Source organism: Phaeoacremonium minimum (genome assembly GCF_000392275.1).
Source record: "Phaeoacremonium minimum UCRPA7 unplaced genomic scaffold PA7_03_scaffold_40, whole genome shotgun sequence".
Lineage (NCBI taxonomy): Eukaryota > Fungi > Ascomycota > Sordariomycetes > Togniniales > Togniniaceae > Phaeoacremonium > Phaeoacremonium minimum.
The window spans coordinates 254,238-269,171 of NW_006920947.1; the positions used below are offsets into that span (position 1 = coordinate 254,238).

Sequence of the window (14,934 nt, forward strand, 5' to 3'; positions counted from 1 at the left end):
CTTGGATGCTCAGGTAAGGTAGGCTTCTGGAAAGTTCACCAGCAGCAGTTAGTCAGACAGTGGTGGCCACCAAATGCCGTTGCTGAGCTCGGCCACTAGCGTCAGTCTAAGCTGCCCCAGTAAGAGGACAGCTGCCAGAGGATGATATCTCCCTGTGACAACGGAACGACAGTTAAAGTCTGATGGAGAGTATAGGCAAAACCGTAACATCATATCAGCGCATAGAGACTTGTTTCGTATCATCACCTCCCATCCGGCCGCTGAGCTTGTAGCGAGTTGTAGGAGGCAAGACGGACCTCTTCTCCCTACCTAGATAGGTGCAGGTGGTCCGTGCATCACGATAAGACGATAAGCTAAGTTGCTTCTGATAACCTCCTAGGTAGCCTACCTCCGTTTGTCGCATCCACCTGCATTGCGAGTTTTTGACACCTCCACTTTCCTTCTCACATGCATGCACAACCGCCCACCACCTGGGGCGTGGACCCAGCAAGCAGGCACTAGCCATCTCTCTGCAGTGCACCAACACGGCAGCCACAACCCACTCACTTACTACGGACGAGAGAGCCTGTTCGATAGTTGAATATTGCTGGCTAAGGGGAAGCAAGCTGGCACCTTATGCATGCCCTAATGAGGCTGGCCATCTAACCCTGGAGTTTGAGCTCATTTAGCCACAGTGGGATGCTTTGCCCTTTTGTAACTGCTAACGACAATGCTCCTGTTAAGCCACTTAATCATGCCATGAATGTGAGGAACATTCAAACATAGTTTTCTTGGTCTTGTAGAGCTGCATCGTCCTCATGTTGAGAAAGATGGTAAAAACGTGCGTTTGCTTGTCTTAGTCATCTAGGCGATAAACCATGAGGTGAGACAGGCAGCCTCACATTTGTGTGAAATTGTCGCCTTACAGGGTGCACTCGAGGGACTATCTGGTGAATATGTACTTGCGGCTATATGCCTTGTCCTTGCCTTGCCTTGCCTTTTATCAGTTTTTCAGTTTTACTTTTTTTGTAATGCAGCTCTGGCTGAAAGCCTTTTATTTTGCGGAGGAATCTGCGCCTTGCCTTATTACTGGATATTACCTTGTGCTGGAGGTGCAAACAGCTGGCTGCCGGTTACTTACATAACCACCCCTGCAAGGATATTCGGGAAGGAGCCAGACACGACAGAAAAAAAATTCGTCTCCACGCCAAAAGTGCCGCCGTTGATCTGCTTCTCCTCCTCTCTTCCTTTCTTCCTCAAACACTTTCAGGAACCCTTTATCCTCAAGAATCCTCCCAAACCTCCACTGAGATTCAGATTTAGTACGAACCCGTTCGTACTTGAGTTCTGTTCTCGCTCCCTTTCTCCCATCTAAACCCAAAAAAAATTGAAAATCCACATAAAAAACCCCCAAATCAACCCTCAACCAAAAAATCCCTACCCTGTTGAAGACACGGATCGCGTTTGTCTTCTCGCCTTTGACCGCCACACCGCTATTGCCAAGTCCTTGTCCGACAGACCCATCTCAGAGGCTTCTTTGAACTCGACAGTTCGCTTTGTCTATCGTCTGGCCTTTTGACCCCCCGATAGTCATCTTCAATCATTCGTCACACGACTCCCATCTTACTTGGTACGTTCTACGTGTATCTGTTCGCGTTCAGCACACAATCACAACAGATTCAAACTACCGGCACTCGCGAACAAAACAAAAAAAAAACTTCCAAGGTTCTCATTTCCGCTGACGCGTTATTCTATCGCTAGTGTTGACATCGTCGAACGAATCTCACAAAATGGCTGCTTCTGTGACCTCCGGCGCTGTTGACCAGCTCGCCTCTGACCTCGGCAACACCAACCTGAACGGTGACAACAAGGCTCCTGCCATCAACACCAACGTCGCTGGTGATTTCCAGGGCGATGATATCGATACTGCTGGCCCCACCCCCAGCTCTGCTGCCCCCCACCCCCAGGCTTCTGCCTCGCTCTACGTCGGCGAGCTCGATCCCTCCGTCACCGAAGCCATGCTCTTCGAGCTCTTCTCTCAGATCGGCTCCGTTGCCTCGATCCGTGTCTGCCGCGATGCTGTCACTCGACGCTCCCTCGGCTATGCCTACGTCAACTACAATGCCACTGCTGATGGCGAGAAGGCCCTCGAGGAGCTGAACTATACTCTCATCAAGGGTCGCCCTTGCCGCATCATGTGGTCTCAGCGTGATCCCGCCCTGCGCAAGACTGGTCAGGGCAATGTCTTCATCAAGAACCTTGATGTTGCCATCGACAACAAGGCTCTGCACGACACCTTTGCCGCCTTCGGCAACATTCTGAGCTGCAAGGTTGCTCAGGACGAGAACGGAAACTCCAAGGGCTACGGATTCGTTCACTACGAGACTGATGAGGCTGCCGCGCAGGCCATCAAGCACGTGAACGGCATGTTGCTGAACGAGAAGAAGGTCTACGTCGGTCATCACATCCCCAAGAAGGACCGCCAGAGCAAGTTTGAGGAGATGAAGGCGAACTTCACCAACATCTACGTCAAGAACATCAGTGCAGAGGTGACCGATGATGAGTTCCGTGAGCTCTTCGAGAAGTTCGGTGATGTCACATCCTCGTCTCTGGCTCGGGATCAGGAGACTGGCAAAAGCCGTGGTTTTGGCTTCGTCAACTTTACCACTCACGAGGCTGCTGCGAAGGCTGTTGATGACCTCAATGGAAAGGACTTCCATGGCCAGGACCTCTACGTCGGTCGTGCTCAGAAGAAGCACGAGCGCGAGGAAGAGCTTCGCAAGTCTTACGAGGCTGCTCGTCTCGAGAAGGCAAACAAGTATCAGGGTGTCAACCTGTACATCAAGAATTTGGACGACGATGTTGACGACGATAAGCTGCGCCAGATGTTTTCTGAATTTGGACCTATCACTTCTGCTAAGGTCATGAGGGACCAGCTGTCCGAGGACGACGACGAGGAGAAGGAAGATAAGGATGAGAAGGACAAGGAGAACCAAAAGGAGCCCGAGGAGCCCAAGGAGGACGAGGAGTCCGCCGATAAGAAATCCGAGAAGAAGTCTGGAGACAGGAAGCTCGGCAAGAGCAAGGGTTTCGGCTTTGTTTGCTTCAGCAACCCTGACGATGCCACCAAGGCTGTTGCCGAGATGAACCAGCGCATGATCAACGGCAAGCCTCTGTACGTCGCTCTCGCTCAGCGCAAGGATGTTCGCAAGAGCCAGCTGGAGGCAAGCATCCAGGCCCGCAATCAACTACGAATGCAGCAGGCTGCCGCAGCCGCGGGCATGCCTCAGCAGTACATCCAGCCTCCGGTCTTCTATGCTCCTGGTCAGCAGCCTGGCTTCATGCCCCCTGGTGGTGGACGTGGCAACATGGGCTTCCCACAGCCTGCCATGGGTATGCCAGGCGTTCAGGGTGGACGTCCCGGCCAGTTCCCCGCTGGTTACGCTGGTCAGCAGGGTGGCCGTGGCATGGCTCCCCAGCAGATGCCTCCTAACATGTACGGCATCCCCGGCCAGTTCCCGCCAGGCGCTCCCTACGCTCAGCCGAACAACCCCCAGTTTATTGCTGCGATGCAGCAAGTCCAGCAACAGGCCGCAGCCCTTGCTGGTGGACGAGGCGTTCAGCCGGGCCGTGGCCCCATGCAGGGCATGGCCGGAATCCCCGGCATGCAAGGTCCTGCCATGCCAGGCTACCCCCCGAACAACCGTCAACAGGGCGGCGTGGGTGGAGGCCGTGGCAACGCTGGTGGACGTGGTCCTCAGTTCCCTACTGGCCCACAGGGAGGACGTGGTGCTCAGGGTCAGGCACCAGGTGGTCCTGATCTGAATGCCGCCAGCCTTCTTCAGTCACAGCTGGCTGCTGCCGCGCCGCCCCAGCAGAAGCAGATGCTTGGAGAGGCCATCTTCCCCAAGATTCAGGCCATGCAGCCAGAGTTGGCCGGCAAGATCACGGGCATGTTGCTAGAGATGGAGAACCAGGAGCTCATCAACCTGTAAGTTCATGACCGCACTCTCAAGAGACTGACATGAATACTAACAAAGCTGCTAGTATTGAGGATGATACTGCCCTGCGCAACAAGGTTGATGAAGCCATGGCTGTCTATGATGAATACGTCAAGCAGCAGGGTGGTGACGAAGACGACAAGAAGGACGAGAAGGCTGAGGAGAAGGCTTAGAGGGCTCGCTCCGCCGGCTAGGTTGCTCCTCAACCATGCCGATTGATGCCACATAATTTCCTTTGTTATGACTCCCTCGGCCTTTGATATACGCGTCTTTGACCACCACCGGACTGTCGACATGCTGAATTGATCTCACAACGGACTTCGGAAAAGTTCACATAGCGGTTCAGAAAATTGGCGGCGGTATCCTCCCATTTCGACTATTACTTAATCTTGCTTGATGGTTTTATCCCTTATGGACTGCAACGAGCAGCTTACATGAGGAGACTTTGCTATTGCATGACTTGGTTCTGGCAACAAACCTTAATCATGTATGGATAGACTTGTTTTTTTGTCGGAATATGGTCAATGGGTGGTTGTTTTCTCGTATCCAACCCCATCCGACTCTGTTTTACCCATTGGCGTTCTGGTTCCGGTTTGTCTTGCCTGGCCACCGACACTGGCTGAACCAATACCCCCTCACTTAGGTTGAAGGCCTAGCACATCCGTTATGGTGAGCAAGGAAGGAGACAGACACCCCTTATTTTGCGAAATAGGGATAGTGATAATAGACAAAAGTTCAATTAAGATGCAAGATGCGTGTGTGAAATGATGTGAAGTGTTTCATTATTCCAAGTGGCGCCTAATCCTTTCCTATCTATTACAAGCAAAGCAGACATGTCTGCCGACTTACCGTTCTGACGCCTGGTCCATGCTCCGTGTCTTTGTGACGATGCGTTTCATAAATCTCCTAGCTGCGAATTATTTCAATAGCCGCCTGAACTCCCGCACTCTTATAGTACGGAATTGGCTGGAGGGCCCGCCGCGAGCCGATCGAGGGTCTTGCTAACTCCCCTTTGCTCCAAAATCCAGCTGATACATTACAAGCGGGTGGTTCTAGTTTCATGACTTCTTGTGTGAACTGGGACGACAGGCTCCGCATCACCTCGCGTCGTCAATGTATCTCTGCTGGTGGTCGCGCACGCCGGCGCTGCCGTACAGCATCTCCATGAGCTTGCCCTTCTGGCGGGTGCGCACGCCCTCGAGGTAGACGCCGACGTCCTCGAGGCCGCGGATCTGCTCGTCGACGGTGAGGGTGGAGCTGTTGACGCTGCGGACGAGGGGCGAGACGAGCTTGCGGCGCAGGTTCTCGAGGCTCGACTTGAGCGCCAGCAGGCGGTGGTTGTGCTCGACGAGGATGCCCTTGTTGCGGACCGTCTTCTCGCGCACGTTTTGCAGCAGGAGCCGGTTGCGCTCGTACTTCTGCACCTCGGACGCCTTGGCGCCCAGGATGCGCGTCCACAGCGACGAGAGCAGGTCGGCGTGCAGCTCGTCCTGCAGGCTGGACTCGCGCACCACCGTCCGTGCGAGGTTGAGGAACTGGTGGTCGATCGCTTCAAACAGCCCGAAGAGCGCGAGCGAATGCTGGAGCTCCGAGGCGATAGCCTCCTCGAGGACGGCGAGGAACTCGTTGAAGGTTCGTTGTAGGGTGAGGCGCGTCCGCTGGGGGTTGGACATGCCGAAGATGGATGTGGCCAACGCGCCAAATCGTGTTGGGGTGCCGGTAGGTGTTTCTAGGATGCCGGCTGTGCTGAGGATATTGTGGATGTTGTCAAAGGCAGATGTAAGTGGTGGAGAGGAGAGATGTTGGACCTGAGCGAGCTCCCTACGTGCCCAGTCCATAACAATTAATATACTAGACACCGGATCAGTTAGTCATAAACCCACATGAAAAGGGGGAAGGTAGCCTTTCGAAGCTAAATCCAAACTGGATAGGAGACATACCCGTCGATATCGCCATCCACGTTCGCAAAGAATTTCGTAAGCTCAATCGCCAGCGTCTTTAGGCTGTCACTCAACTCGTCCAGCTCCTTGACGATAATCGGTGCGCTCGTCATGTTACTTGATCGCACGCTCTCGCCGAGATCCCATACAGCGACACCAGTCGCTTGCAAGTCGCCGACTTGGGCCACGCCGTTTTCTGAGTAGTAAATCAGGGGCTCAAATGATCGCGCAATGCCGGCGACCTTCACAAGGTCTGGCACAGGTCGCGGGCCGGCTGGCTGGAAGAGTGACCGCATAGCGGCCACAGACATGAAGGCCACAATGGCAGATAATATCATGGAACTCCAGGACTTGGTCACGACGTGAACCTTGGAGCGGACGAAGTTGATGGCTGCCTCGATGGGCTCTGTCCGTTGTTGGACCTCTGCACGGACTGCGAAGCGAATGTCTAATAGGGGTGAGTATTTCGTCCATTTAGACTGTCAAGTAATAGTTAATTGGAGCTTACAATTTTCTGAAGCATCTTTTGGTGGTAATGCGGCCAAGGTGGCCTTCATTTCGTCTATAGTGGGCAAGTCTTCACTCTTGATCCTCGCCGTCTTCTCATCCAGATAGTCAGGCTCTGGACTCCTCTCCTTCTCCGGACTCATGCTGCCCGTCGGCAACCTCGTGCGCATCGCCGCCTCGAGGATGGCGTCGCCCTCGTCGGCGCTCTCGTACTCGGGACTCGACTCCCTGGTCTGCGGGGGCAGGCCTCCGTAGCCGTAGCCGAAGTGGTCGGCGCCGCCCTTGCGCCAGAAGCCACTAGACCGGTCCCCGTTTCCGAGGCGGCGCCACGCCGGCGGGCTGTAGCCACCTGCGGAGGCGACCGAGTCGTGCATGTCGCTCTCGGTGTCTGAGCTCCGGAACGCCGTCGACACGGAGCGGTAACCGAAGGGCGGCGGCGAGCGCGCCTCGAAGTCCTGCAGAGAGGCGTCGAGGTGGTCGAGCGGGTCGAAGGGCATGATTGTTCTTGCTGTTGTTGCGCAGGACGAGACGACGGTCATTCGCTCCAATGGCCGCTGGGAGACCTTCGATGAAGGGCGGGTGATCGTCGAGCTCGATGAGGTCCGGGTTTCTGTTGCGGTTGAAATAGTTCAAGTAGTCAAAGTAGCGCTGGTAGTTGTTCTCAGGAGCTGGGTTGGTAGCTGGCCCCGCGGGATAGCGCAGAGGAGGCAGGTAGAGGTAGAGGAAGGCCAGCGATAAGGTCAAGGAGGCGATCCAGGTGCTCGGAGCAATGGTGACACTCAGCAGGCTCACGTTGTTGTTGACTGTCAGAAATGACTGCATGGAGCCCGTGGTGCCGAGCGGGCTGGGGTGCTGGCAATAGCAAGACTGCGGTTTGCGCAGCGAGAGAGCCAAGTGAAGTGAAGCTGGTCAGAGGCGAAGGGTACTTCGGGTCGCAATGCGCTCGGCCAGACGACTCATATAAAAGTGCCTGTCACTCAGCTACGCAGCAAACCGAGTTGCAAAGCAGTCAGTCAGTCAGTCAGTCTCCTTTCTGCTTTCTCTTCAGGCAGGCAGACAGAACTGGGAAGCAAGCGAGCGTTTAGCCAGGCAATGGATAGTCAGCAATAGAAGCGCAGCGCAGTCTGATGTTTCGATGTCCGAGTTCTGCAGCAGAGTTGTCTGGCAGGATCATTGCATGACAAGTGAAAGTCCCTCTCCAGCACAACCACCACCACCACCACATCAGGACAGCCATCGCCTTTAATGGCAGGGAAAACGGCAACACTCGAGACGGGGGGAGGTTGAATTCAAGTGGCTGGGAAGCTCCCGTGTGGGCTGTGGACCTGGTGTACGAGAGCCGGGCCGCCCAATCAGTGCTGCCGTCATGCAAGGGAGGGCCCTGTTAGCGGGCCTCGACAGCGGCCAGGTACCAATCGAGCTGTAAACACTGGGCAACGCAGTAGTCAACGGTAACTGGATGACTGAAAAACACGAAACGACGGACCACTCCATGCAACATGCAAGCACTTAGACACAACAGCCCAGTCCCAATCCGGCGAATGGTGATGCTGTGTGCTGATCACGGGGCGGCTTCCAATGTTTGTGTGTTTGTGTGTTTGCGTGGGCCTCTACACTATTCCAATGGAGTTTAGTGGTCCACGTCTTAACGTTATCTCTTATCACCCCGCACTTGAATGGCCCATTCAACGCGCGCGCGGGCGGGAGACTCTCGCACCACCGCGTTTTGTCGCGGGAGCCTACTTTTAACCCCTGCCACTGTGAATCCACTCCTCCTGTACACGACTTCTCCCGATTCAGGACAGCAGTTCAAGAACAATCTCGAGTTAAATACGCAGTATATTTCAAGATATACAGAACGATGACTCAAGCACGTTTCTGAATTCATGATTATTAAACGTGCATTTCTAGATGTGGTTGTCGCATGTTCTCCGAGTTATTCCCTCTTTTCCGTGACTCTCTGCTAGCTCCTCACCTTGCCCCGCCAACAACTACCCAATTCATGGAGCCATTATGAAGTACCTTGGATCGTTGATCAAATCATTCACTGATTCACTCATCACATCTCATCCTTACGCCTTTTCAAAGCGAAGGTACAGCCTCTCACTCGTCGGGCGGCCCGTGTACCCATCTCCCTGCTCAATACCGGTATCATCGACAATGTGACTCGTGAAGTTGGAATAGATGGCAGCCGTCATAAGTTTCATTTCTGTAGTCGAGACATCTAATTCAGCCAGAGGTCAAACAAGACGAAGAATTGCGTCCTCACCCTTCACAGCAAAATTGCTCCCAATGCACATCCTCCCTCCCGAGCCAAACGCCCAGAACTGCCTATTTCGCAGCTTCCGCTCCTCCTCGTCGGCTTCTGATGAGAGCCATCTGTTCGGGTCCCACTTCTCGGAATCTGGAAACACGTATTCGTCCCGATGTAGAGTATGAGCGAGCGCCGCGATCCTGGCGCCCCCAGGAACTGTGTACGGCCCGATCTGGCACTGCGGGTACGGTGTCCGGCGCGGCTCCGGCCCGCCTATGGGAGCATTGAGGCGGAGTGTCTCCATCATGATCGCATGGAGCAGCCGCAGGGCATCGAGCTCTTTCGGGTCTGGTAGCGACTGTACACCATCGTCGCTGAGCTTGAGGTTTGGCTCGATAGAGAGCAGCTCTTCGCGCAGGCGCCCCTGCAGAGCTTGGTCCTGCGACATGTGCCAGGTGAGATACGTCATTGCCAGCCCGGCGGTCTCCTGCCCTGCGAGGATGTGGTCAAACACCTCGGATGCGACCGAGATGTCCCGGTGCAGCAGCGCTGTGGGGTATAGCAGCGACTGCTTGCCGTGGCTCTTCGCCTCCTTCTCTATACCGGCTAGCACGGCTTTCAGCACGATGGGCTCGTCGGCTGTGCCAGTCAGGTCGCTCTTCGTGCTCTCGAGGTGCCTGATTGCCTTGTCGCAGTGGCTTTTGTTCCAAGCCTCTAGCTTCCTGTTGGCCTGGTCCGCCCGCTTGGGACATAGATGTATGCCCAACCTCTTGCAGAAGGCATTGAGTCCGGGGAGCTCCTGTCGGAAGAAGGTGTTCTCGCCTCGACATCTGTATAATGCAAGAACGTGGTCGCGGACAGCTTTGTCCTGTAGGAAGTTGGAGCTGCTGGCGATGCCGAATATGTAGGCTGAGATGAAATCCATGGTTGAGGCTAGATAGAATGAGAAGACATCGAGGCCACTGGAAGCTTCGGGCCCTGTTGTAGATTGTGACAGGATCGGAAGAAATCGGTCGAAGAGGATCACCTTGGATTGTGCTTCAGCAGAAGCAGAGGATTGGATGTATGATTTGGAATATATGTTGGTGATCATCCGCTTCCTGAGTGAGTGCTCCTTCGAAGTCAGAGTTGAGAACATGCATGGAACGCTAAAAGATGCCTGTCAGAAACGCCTATATCATTTGAGGGACGCTTACCCGTAGTTGTCGAAGATCGAGTAGAAGGGGCTCTTCTCGAAGCCTCCCTGATACACCGTTCTGACGTTTTCTATTGTGTCGATGCTCAACTCATTTGGTCCAATACGCACGACAGGGCCGAGTTTCTTATGAGCAGCATGTAGGGTTGCGTTCTCTCGACGTGAATATCGGACATGTAGAATCCATAATGGTGTGAAAGGCGCCGACCAGTGAGCATTAGGTACTCTGGAGAGCTGTGAAAAGAAGACTGGATAGACAATGAAGCGATATATCAGGGAAAATATCGATAGAGCGAAGACCACTGATAAGAATGGCCTGTCGTCAATGACCGTCATGTTGAATAAACTGAGTAGAATCAATTGGATATGGCACAGTAGGTGTCGCTTTAGTTTTTGAACTTGTCAGTAAATCAAAGTCACGAATATACTATGATTCACCATTGCACATGTTGGAGACTTGCGAGATTTGTGAGGAGAGGTAAGTCGGTTGGTTTCATTCTGTCATCACCTTTCAGATAAGCTATCATCGGCGATTTCCCCTCTTACACAACTCAAATGCGGAACTGTGAGAGAATCTGGTTGGATGAACGCAGTGGTCAATTACACCCCGCTCAAGCTGCCTCACGCAGCAAAGAAACTGTCTACTCCTCAGTCATATTTCGACAGCCAGCGATAGAATGTAAATTCAAAACGGTCTAATGTATGAGGCTAGTTGATCAAGCGAAACTCTCAGGACAGTAAATAAAACTGCTTCTTGTGTCATCCCAGTGTCGAAACCTCTGGGCTCGAGCATCCCATTCCCAATATCGATCGTGCTCTTCTTCCAATGGAGAGGTGCAAGCAGAGTCCTCGCCATGGCCTGCATCCTGCTCGACAAGGTATAAATCTGAAGTTTTAGATAGTGGAGTGTCTTCTCCAAGCTCAGCGCATTCTGATGACGGATGACTATGTTCTCCTTGCACGCCTGAGGATGGGTAATCAACTTGTCCAGCAATGTTCATAACTGGAGAAGTCTCCTGCATGTCTAGAGTAGTTATATAATACTCGTCATGTGCGCTTGACAGCAAAGAGGTTTCACATAGAGCTAGCGGTATCTCTTCCTTATTGTCTGTTTCGTGTGGTAGACTATAGGAAACATGAGTACATTGAGCAATGACAGTCAGACTCTCATGGGTATCAGTAAAGCCGTGTCTGTCTATGGCATCATTCTCAATATCCTCTGTAAGCTGACCGTTGGGGGAAGGGCTGCTGTTTTCTGAGTGCTGGATTGGTCCTGGTCTGTTAAGACTGCCCTGCTCAGTTTGGAAGTCAGGCTTCGGTTTGCTTGAAGGATTGATGCCGATTTCTTGTTGGCTGTAGCCAGCTAATAAGAACTCCCCAAATTTCTCTGTGAACCAGCCAACCTCTAAAATCGACCACGAGCCATCTCTTCCGTCAGTGGCTTTGACGGCTTTGACAACATCGTCGAGACCAGCATTTATACTCGCACCAATTTTCGGAGCATTACCGAAACCGAGAGGACATTGCTTTCTCCAAAACTTTTGTATGCCGGTATCGATCGGAGAGAGGCTGTGAACCAATTGAATACACACATCGGAATGGCCGCGAAGACCTATGCTGGATAACGGCGAGGCATTCAGGGCGGAGAGCAGCTGTCTCTGTGCCGTGGAGACCCCCAGCATCTGTACGAGGTCGAACGGCTGTTCCATAATAAAATTCTGTCTCTAAACTGCATTGAAATGATGGGTTACGCCGAGTCAATTGGTGGAATAGTAAAGGCAAGTGAACTGCTTCCGGTGCTTCAACATGAGTGTGTAGTCTGTAGGAGACCATCCTAACGGCTTGCTTTATATTTTTCCGTTCAAAAACATTTTGGGGTGTTCAATTCCATTCGAAAAACAATCGGATCGTACAGGATGGGAATAGGCGCCGTCAGCCGATAGCCAACGATCAAGCGCGCCCTGGAACCGAGGATCAGTCAGAGATGCTAGTTTTCCAAATGGAATTGACGCGTTGAGTAAGTTCATTTGTTCTTTCAATTCAGGGCGATCATGCCTTTCTGCCCTGTCTGTATTAGAGGTGGCCTGGTAATTATACGACTGCCTGAAAAATAGGCAAAGCCTTCAGCTCAGGTGTTCAAGAGTGGTCCATGATTGGACGCCACGGTGAGCCCCCCGGTCGACGAGGTGGACAGGACAAAGTCTTTGTCGCACAATGAAATCAATGCCCTGACCGAGTCATTTGATAGGGACTCTCAGGACTTTCCAAAGTTGCTCAAGACTCACTAGATAATGGGTAAGATCGTGGTCAATGAAGACACTGCTGGTGGTTGCCCGTCTGGAAAGGTCGAATAGCCGTGTGTGTGTGACCAGTAGCTAATCAACACTGCCCACGGTGTGTACACCTTCCCAGCAATGTCATGTCTTTATTGAAGGCTGCGCGGACAACCTAAGTTCAGGCTACCGATTTCCAAATACAGCCAGCTTGAACACCACGATACTCGTTGTGGATCAACACTATAACCCAACCTCCACAAGGAGTCCGCCCTCTTTTCGGTGAATACAGCTTTCTTTTCACATATATGAGCGAATTTTACCTCTTCCATGGAGGAATACTTCGTTGACAGGTATTCACTTTTTAAGGCGGACGAGATCTTTCCAAGCCTGGGCAACCGTATGCCGACCTGAGACATGAGCCTTGAGATTCCCGGCTGGAGAGCAAGCTGCCTGAAAGCCCAGTCTCTGGTTCACCGAGCTTCAACCATGAAGAATTACACCTTGGCTTACAAAGACGGAGGGCACGATTATTGCAAGACGTCCTCTGGGAACCAATCAATCCCACCGGACAACCCAATCAGGGCTCGGTGAGATCTCTACTTTGATAAGTTGATGACGCCACAGCTGTCTTAAAAGAGGCTTAGAAGAGACCCGCCGGCTCACGATGCCGCAAAGGACCTCCGCTCTTGTCGAATGTGCGAGCTGGACTTTTCCATTTACCTATACTCTCAAACCACAGCGGCCGTTAGCTCGAAATTACATTTCCATGTCAACCTTCGTACACTTTAAAAGCGCCCAGCGACAGTGTTGTTAACTACATGGCGGCAACGATGGAGATCATGAGAGTTCGTGGGACAAATCCACGTGCTGCCTTACAGCAATTGCAATCACGAGCAAATACCAAGTCCGTTCCTAGGCGGCCCAGTCAGGCATTTGTCTTGTTAAGACTGGTACATCTGCTATCGATTGGGATCTGGGACTGCCTCTGCATTGATTGTTCTGCATTATCTCACCAAGATAACGATATACGTGCCAATGAGCATAGTCACGATACTTCGAACGACTCCGACAAGGACACGACAATCCTGCCGACCCCTCCACTATACGAGTCTGTATACCCCTTCAGGCGGCACCTGGCTCAAAGCTTCGTAGCTCAAGCTTATTCCCTAACATTATGTCACTGTCTCCGGACTCCACACCCGCAATGGATCTTCAATCAATAGAACAACAGCAGATAACTTGCTCGGAGTTCTTGAATTCTAATGCAAATCATCAACAGGACAAACACAGAGCTCTTCCAATAGCCGGCTTTACTGGAGAAGCCTCATCGCCCTGGCTGAGCCTGGATAAGCGTCTGTCGCCAGTCCTGACTGAGAACTCAATATCTTTTGAGAAGTCAGCTCAAGCAGTCGTCAACTTGCTTCCTGACCTAAGCATTAGCATGGTCGAACACTTTGAGGGGCATCCAAGTTCAAGAAATATGGACGACAACGAGTTGACCCCACGGCCTCAAAATGCCGAGCTACCAAACCATGATACCTCCCCTGAGTACCAGATGCAAGGCACTGATGTGCAAGTCAGCCTGGCCCTGAACTGCCCAGACCTTCAGCCGCAGCATAGCCATGGCGTAAGCGATACTGCCTACACTGCAGGAGGCTCGACACAAACCAATGCAGCAGACATTCGCTTTGAGTTCTATGCTGAGCCTGTTTCAACTACGGATGTGGCAAGGCCGTTGTTGATCGAAAGTCACTTGTCTTTGCTGGCACAGATGCCACCTTTGGCAACGAACCATCAAACACTGGAGAATGGAGAATTCTATGAGCTGAGACTTCGTAGTCACCAAAACGAAGCAGCCGACACTCCTCGCTTAGGTACCCAGAAGCTACTATATCAGCCACAAGGTGCTTCGAAACTCTTTCACAATCAGCGAATCCTTGTTAGCGTGAAGGCTTCAAATGGACTAGATGTTCCACTCTTCGCTTTAGTTCGATTTGACATCAGCAGGTCGTTCATAGAGGAAAGGGTAGTTCGTGGGTTATATCTGGAGGTCCATCCTGTACCTTTGGGAAGGCTGAATGTTGAACAAACTCATCTTGGGTTTTTCACGCCAAGCCATTTTGCATGCTTTCAATTCACTCTCAATCCTTACGAAGTGGTAGATGCCGTAACAAGCATGCTTGTTATAGATTCAACGGATTGCTTGAATCCTATCATTCTCGGAAGGAACTTTCTCGAGAAAGCTTTGGGATACAAATTCGCCGGCGAGCCCGGCGAACCACAGAATGTCCGCCGGAGGATGTCGAATATCCATGGTAATGTGCACCTTTTTCGGGAAGAGATAACCTGAAACTGACTATGTTGTAGGTCGTGCAGCTGAGGAGACTTTCGTGCAGGCACCCATAGCCGCTGATTCTGGCGAGCCGATGATGTCTCATGGCCACCAATTTACGCCGCTGGGAGCGCCAGACTTTGATGAAGGGACAGCTTGCGACTGGAGTATGCGATCAGAAGCATCTAGTGACCCTCCCTCTCGATTTTTTTCTGTGCCAACGGTCTCTTCGGCTACGAGCGCGGCTCATGACTCCTCTGGAGTCCCAGAGGACAAAGATTGTGACTATGGAGCGGGCCGAGCCGCTTAAGCTAAACACTCAGACTCAACTCTACGGGTCTTCGAGCGCTCTCGAACTCATCGTCTGCTCCCTCCGTCACTCAGACGGTATTTAAATAAGGTCGAAACTGAGCTAGGTAATGTTTGGGATGGATAGTACAGGTGTACTGA

At 52.4% G+C, this 14,934-nt stretch overlaps 3 protein-coding genes across 3 annotated transcripts; 1 reads left to right on the forward strand and 2 right to left on the reverse strand.

Moving 5' to 3' along the window:
- Positions 1 to 1,769: 1,769 nt before the first annotated feature.
- UCRPA7_773 (putative polyadenylate-binding protein) lies at positions 1,770 to 4,153 on the forward strand (the record flags this gene model as incomplete). Its single annotated transcript, XM_007913366.1, has 2 exons — positions 1,770 to 3,970; positions 4,027 to 4,153. The coding sequence occupies 2 exons, from the start codon at positions 1,770 to 1,772 to the stop codon at positions 4,151 to 4,153; spliced, it is 2,328 nt and encodes a 775-aa protein (XP_007911557.1).
- Positions 4,154 to 5,077: 924 nt separating this feature from the next.
- UCRPA7_774 (hypothetical protein) lies at positions 5,078 to 6,924 on the reverse strand (the record flags this gene model as incomplete). Its single annotated transcript, XM_007913367.1, has 3 exons — positions 5,078 to 5,831; positions 5,921 to 6,368; positions 6,429 to 6,924. 3 exons carry the CDS (start codon positions 6,922 to 6,924, stop codon positions 5,078 to 5,080), a joined length of 1,698 nt encoding a protein of 565 aa, XP_007911558.1.
- A 1,743-nt stretch (positions 6,925 to 8,667) lies between these two features.
- UCRPA7_775 (putative cytochrome p450 3a12 protein) lies at positions 8,668 to 10,094 on the reverse strand (the record flags this gene model as incomplete). Its single annotated transcript, XM_007913368.1, has 3 exons — positions 8,668 to 9,829; positions 9,878 to 9,937; positions 10,051 to 10,094. The coding sequence occupies 3 exons, from the start codon at positions 10,092 to 10,094 to the stop codon at positions 8,668 to 8,670; spliced, it is 1,266 nt and encodes a 421-aa protein (XP_007911559.1).
- Positions 10,095 to 14,934: the final 4,840 nt, after the last annotated feature.